General features: G+C 32.2%; 1 protein-coding gene across 1 annotated transcript in view; it reads left to right on the forward strand.

Annotated features, from left to right (window-relative positions):
• LOC106460518 (atrial natriuretic peptide receptor 1-like) overlaps positions 1-5,641 on the forward strand; it is a 38,029-nt gene that overhangs the window by 25,885 nt on the left and 6,503 nt on the right. The window contains exons 10-11 of the mRNA XM_022387263.1: positions 2,147-2,270; positions 5,275-5,343. Coding sequence (XP_022242971.1) covers positions 2,147-2,270; positions 5,275-5,343 — 193 coding nt within the window. The remainder of the gene's footprint in view (positions 1-2,146; positions 2,271-5,274; positions 5,344-5,641) is intronic.

Here is a 5,641-nt window from a genome sequence, read left to right on the forward strand (position 1 = left end):
AATATAACAGAATTGTACAGTTGAAATACTATAGAAACGAGTCGTCAGCAATGGATATGGCAGAATTGTACAGTTGAAATACTATAGAAACGAGTCGTCAGCAATGGATATGGCAGAATTGTACAGTTGAATTACTATAGAAACGAGTCGTCAGCAATGGATATGGCAGAATTGTACAGTTGAAATACTATTATATTCTCTTTAAAACCCCTAAAGGGCCGAATAAAGAATGTTTAAAATAAAATAAGACTAATAATATTGTATTGTGACAAATATAATTGATCGTGCATCATGACAATTGTCATGTAGTGTAGTTTCCTTTGCAGGAGGTTCCGTCATAAGGCTGTCATCTCCAAAACATACCGATTTTCCCTGACTACTTTCTTATCCAGCTAGTGTACGAAGACAACGATCTCCAGCAGCCGTTTCAACAACCCAATCTCATAGAAAATCATAAATACGTCCTCGCATGAACAAAGTGAATACTCGTTCCATTCTAAACATTCTTGAATGCAACAGTTGAACATGGAATATGACTGTAAGCCTTATTTTGATGAACCCGTTTCCAGAAGGAGGTATTTCCTGATTTTATTGCTTACTGTTGTCTGTGTCACGTGGACGCCTTTCTCTACTGAGATTTATGTTCGTGGGTTCTGACCTATTACCAGATGCTGCATTTGTTTACCACTGCTGTGATATGACTTGTTATATGTCTCATTCTGGATAATCCCATGTTGAATCACATTCCATTATTTTCCAATGTCATTAAGTATCACGGATAATATCCGTCTTATAAATTCTATATCCCCGGTTTAAACACAGCTTTATGATCTATGAGTATGAATATTATGCGTCGGAAAGGTTTTTATAAACCATTCCCCAAAGCGATCACACTGCCTACAAAACGTAAAGCAATGTTAAAATATAGTTCTAATGGATTCCTTTCCACAACAGCTTTATATCGGTTGTGGTTATCAAGTGACTTGCTGATTTCCATATTCAAAATCGTTTTAATATAACACGCTCAACCCTCTGTATTCTGTGCATTTAATAACTAATTTACCACAACAGTTGCTGCACATTTGAATTACGGCGTGTAGTTTCGGCAAGTTTAGTAAATTGATTAAGATGTTGTTTTTCCATTCAAGGTATACGTAATAAGTTTAATATTAGTCATTTATCTTTAGTTCCCCGGTGATTTAGCAGTAAGGTTGAGGGTTTGTAGCAGTAGAATTCGGGGTTTTATATCCGCGAAGAATGCAATGTAAATATCTAATTTTACAGCTTTGCGCCAAAAGATATAAAAAGGATTTAAATTATTTCCACGAAATTTAAAAGAAATGTATTATTATTATTAATAACGATATCTATTTACTATTATTAATATCAACATCATAGGGTCTATATAAAATATGGAATTTGGTTTCTTGATAATAAAATACCACTTGACCGATGTTGATGGATGTTACAAGAAAAAAAGTACCAATGATCATCGAGATATAAATAGTTTTCTAATGAGTATTACAAATAAAATGATTATTAGGAGTTTAACTAATACTCCATCGCGCATGTTTTAACATTTGTTAACTAATTATGTATTCAAGGTAGTAAAGAATTAGTGTTTAGCACCAAACAATGCCATTTCTTTATTTGAATATAGTAAAACGCAATAAAAAGTATCAAATGTTATATACTGAGTCAGAATATGAGTCTTCTTAGCATAATTTTTAAGGCTTTTGTTTCTTTGTTTGTCGATAAACACAAAGCTACACAATGGTCTATCTGTGGTGTCCTCACCACATGTATCGAAACCCGGTTTGTATCGTATAAATCCACAGACTTTCCGCTGAGTCGCCGGGGGACAATTTTCTGAAAATAAAGCTTATTGTAATTTATGTATCACCCAAAACTTTAAATGAAGTATATGAATATTATGCTTTAAAACAGTTTTGTGACTTAATATTCGTTAATAAAAAGTAACTTTATCTGGAGACAGAAAAAGGACAAAATATTTTATAAGATTAGAAGCAGAAAGTTATTCAAGGAATTTATTTAAATATAATGGATTGCTTTGGTTACGTTTATTGCTGAATGAGTAAGGATTATCTAAGTGTCTTATGTTCTACGTCTTATCCATTTACCTTAGGTATATAGCTGAACAGTTAAAAGCTGGACATCACGTTAAACCTGAAACTTTCGAAAGCGTGACTATCTTCTTCAGTGACATTGTGGGCTTCACAGCACTCTCCGCGGAGAGCTCAGCAATGCAGGTAATCGTAATGTAAACAGTTTTAACTTGACGCAGTATTGTTTAAGATACTCTTGATGACTTAGAATGTTTTACTGAAACCAGAAAATTTAACAAGAAATTCTATATGAAGAATAGAAAATAAAAAATCGGAAGGAAGACTGTAGTTTATCCTATTAGTATTTTGTTTGTAGTTTCATTGACTGTATCATTGACTTAACTTTCACACCTGATGAATTACATCTAAAATTATTACAGTCAAATAGTTGTTAAAAAGGCCCCATATTTTCGACCTCCCACAGAGCTCCCAACCCTCTTGCAACGGGCTTGCTAAGAAAACATTTAAAAAATATATAAAAATTACACTAAAAACATATCTATTGGTATTTTATTTCAATATGATTTCATGTGGAATGAGCCTTAACACTTCAAAAATATTAAGGCTTGGTGTGGCTTATTGGTTAGCGTACCCGAACTGTGAGTCCGAGAGCCTGTTGCTGCATAATTGCGCTGCAAAACATCGTGTTCGTGGAAGCGATATAAAAGTGACAGTTAGACCCCATTATTCAGTCAGATAGGAGTAGTCCAAGAGTTGGCGATGATCACTATTGATTCGCTGCCTTATATTTAGCCTATCAGTTCAGAATTGGGGACGGCTATGTACAGATATCCCTTATGTAGGTTTTTGCGAAATATAAAGACAATGCAAATACCAGCCCACTAAGTTGAATCTTACGCTTAACTCTTTACACGAATAGAAGCCAAATAGTGATATGCAACGATGAAAGAATGGCTTTATACTAACAATTGGCTGAGAAAATGTATAACCAGATGCTACAAGGGCAGGGTAAATAAATAGCACATGTACATAATTTAGAGAAATAAGTATACTTAATATATTTACTTAGTTTATACTTCCGTTTGTTATAAAAACTACTGTATGACTCGCATAGCGATCTGTGGAAACTAACTTCATTAGCATTATAAATTCAATTCAAAGACAACGTTCAGTTCCCCAGATTTGTTGTTCGAAGACATAACTTTAAACTGTTAATTCAAGTGATCTTACTGTAAAGTATCGCTTAAACAATCTTTATTCTGATATAAATATTTTTATAAAGATCCTACACTTAAGTACTCTTAAACCATATATTCTATTTCAAAATTAAATACTATATTGGTTGGTGTAATAGACTGCGGAGCTGAGGTTCCATGTTTGCGTCTCGTTATCGCAAAACAGAAGTCACTCCACACGTTGTGACTTTGAGTACTTACAGCAGTACTATTCGATCTGATAATAATACCTCAAGATTTGGCATTTGGGGATGTTAACTAGCTGCCTGTCCGGGCGAAGATAACTCTCGTGTCGCTTAAAGTGAAATCTGAAACAAACAAACTATATTGGTTTTGTTAGAATTCTAGGGTTCCTTCGAGCGTTCAATCCTGAATCCAACTAGAAAACTAAAATGTTGTTTTAAAGTTGAGCTAAAAGATTAGCCCACTAGCTAATGCTAGCGAAACACTTTTAACTACACGAACAGCTCATATCTTCAGATTTCTCTTCTAACTAGACATTTGTAACTAGAAGTTAGAAGCTTCAAGTTTACAGTATAGTATATACATATATATGTATGTGTATTGCGTAAAGGAAATTTTGTCTTCATGTTTATCAACAAAATTTAAAATCCGTATGTGATTTAACGACAGTAAAATAATAAATAACACACAACGTTAAAATATATACACAATTAAAAACATTTTCGTTGTAAGATTATGCATTATTAAATAGAGATGAACGTCCGGCGAATATTTATGCAAAAATGTGGGATGAACATAAAATGTTCACGTGGGAATTGTAAACCAGTAAATAGATTATATGACCTATTTAACAGAAAAAAGTATATATGAGACACGATTATGTTTTGCAACTCACTCTTGAAGATGACGTTTCAATGTCGAAACATGTAGTTAACTTTTTTAGTGGTGGTAGACTGATCTTATTTTCGAAACATGTAGAGTAACTTTTTAGTGGTGGTAGATTAACCTTAATTAATTTTTTTAAATTGTGTACCTATTTTAAAGTTGTGTGTTATTTATTATTTTAACATTATACACAAGTGCCAAGACATAATACTAATTTAACGACAGTATTTACAATCCTGTAACGACTGTTTCGTATGTTCTGTTTTAGAAACTTTGGGCCCTATTGACATCGCTCATTGTGATAAAAACAAAAGCTTGAATCCATTTTGTTTGTTTGTGATTTAACAGGGATAGAACGTCGCATTTTAGTATTATACGTCCTCAATCGTACTACTGAGCCATCAGGAATAACTTATGTTCTTTGAAATAAATTTATTTGTTTTAATTAACTCATATATAACAACACATATGCAACATATTTATTAATGGTAATTTATTAATCGAAACAATTACCTAATTCTCTAATAATGAGCTTATCTTATACAACATTATGTTTTATGACAGCGATTACAGCCAATCATCTATGGAAAACATTTAGTGCTAACCAATCATCGTCATGCATTTTAAAATGTGTCAATAAGAACAAAATCGCCGTGCAATGTCGTCTTACTTTAGTGGTCTCGATTTTATCAACCAAGGAAATTAAACTTTTAGAAAGGACGCGTTCGCACAACATGCCATCGTTTCTACTGTTTGTGCCAATAACACGTTCACCTGCCACTGAAACTATGAAAAATATATAATACAAATATATTACAAAGAAAATGTTAACTTAAAATAAATAAAATTTCAACTTCCTGAAAATAAACAGAGAACCAAAATTTTGTGAAAGAGAAAATGTGGTGGAGTGTTTGGTCTAAATCTTTACTCGGTGAAACTGATGATTACAAAATATGAATATTGTTTGTTTGTTTTTGTTGCTGTTGTTGTACTCTATAAAACGGTTATCAGTTAATGATTGTTTTATATATATACAGATATATCGTTTCTTACTGCTGTAAGCTGCCATTTGTTGATCTGAACTTTATTGTTTCAATTTTTAGGTCGTCGACCTCTTGAATGACCTATACACGACTTTTGATGCCATTATTGGAAACTATGATGTGTACAAGGTAAAATAAGTCTAAGTGATATTGCAAATGAAGAAAGATTACAAGTGTTTATTTATTTATTCAAGTAATAACTTTAGCGTTTGTGACAGAAAATTAATGAAAAACTTTTAGAAATATAAGCAGTCACAATTATATATATTGTTACGTATGACAATTTCAAATAGCCTAAAACTGAGTTAAATTGTAATTTAGAGTTAGTAGTTAAATAAATGCCGATATATATATATCTATTAGGTCGCAAGAAATTAATGTCGCTTTTTTTTAGATGAAAAAACCCAAACAACTTATATATCAAAAC

Source organism: Limulus polyphemus, unplaced genomic scaffold, assembly GCF_000517525.1.
Source record: "Limulus polyphemus unplaced genomic scaffold, Limulus_polyphemus-2.1.2 Scaffold785, whole genome shotgun sequence".
NCBI lineage: Eukaryota > Metazoa > Arthropoda > Merostomata > Xiphosura > Limulidae > Limulus > Limulus polyphemus.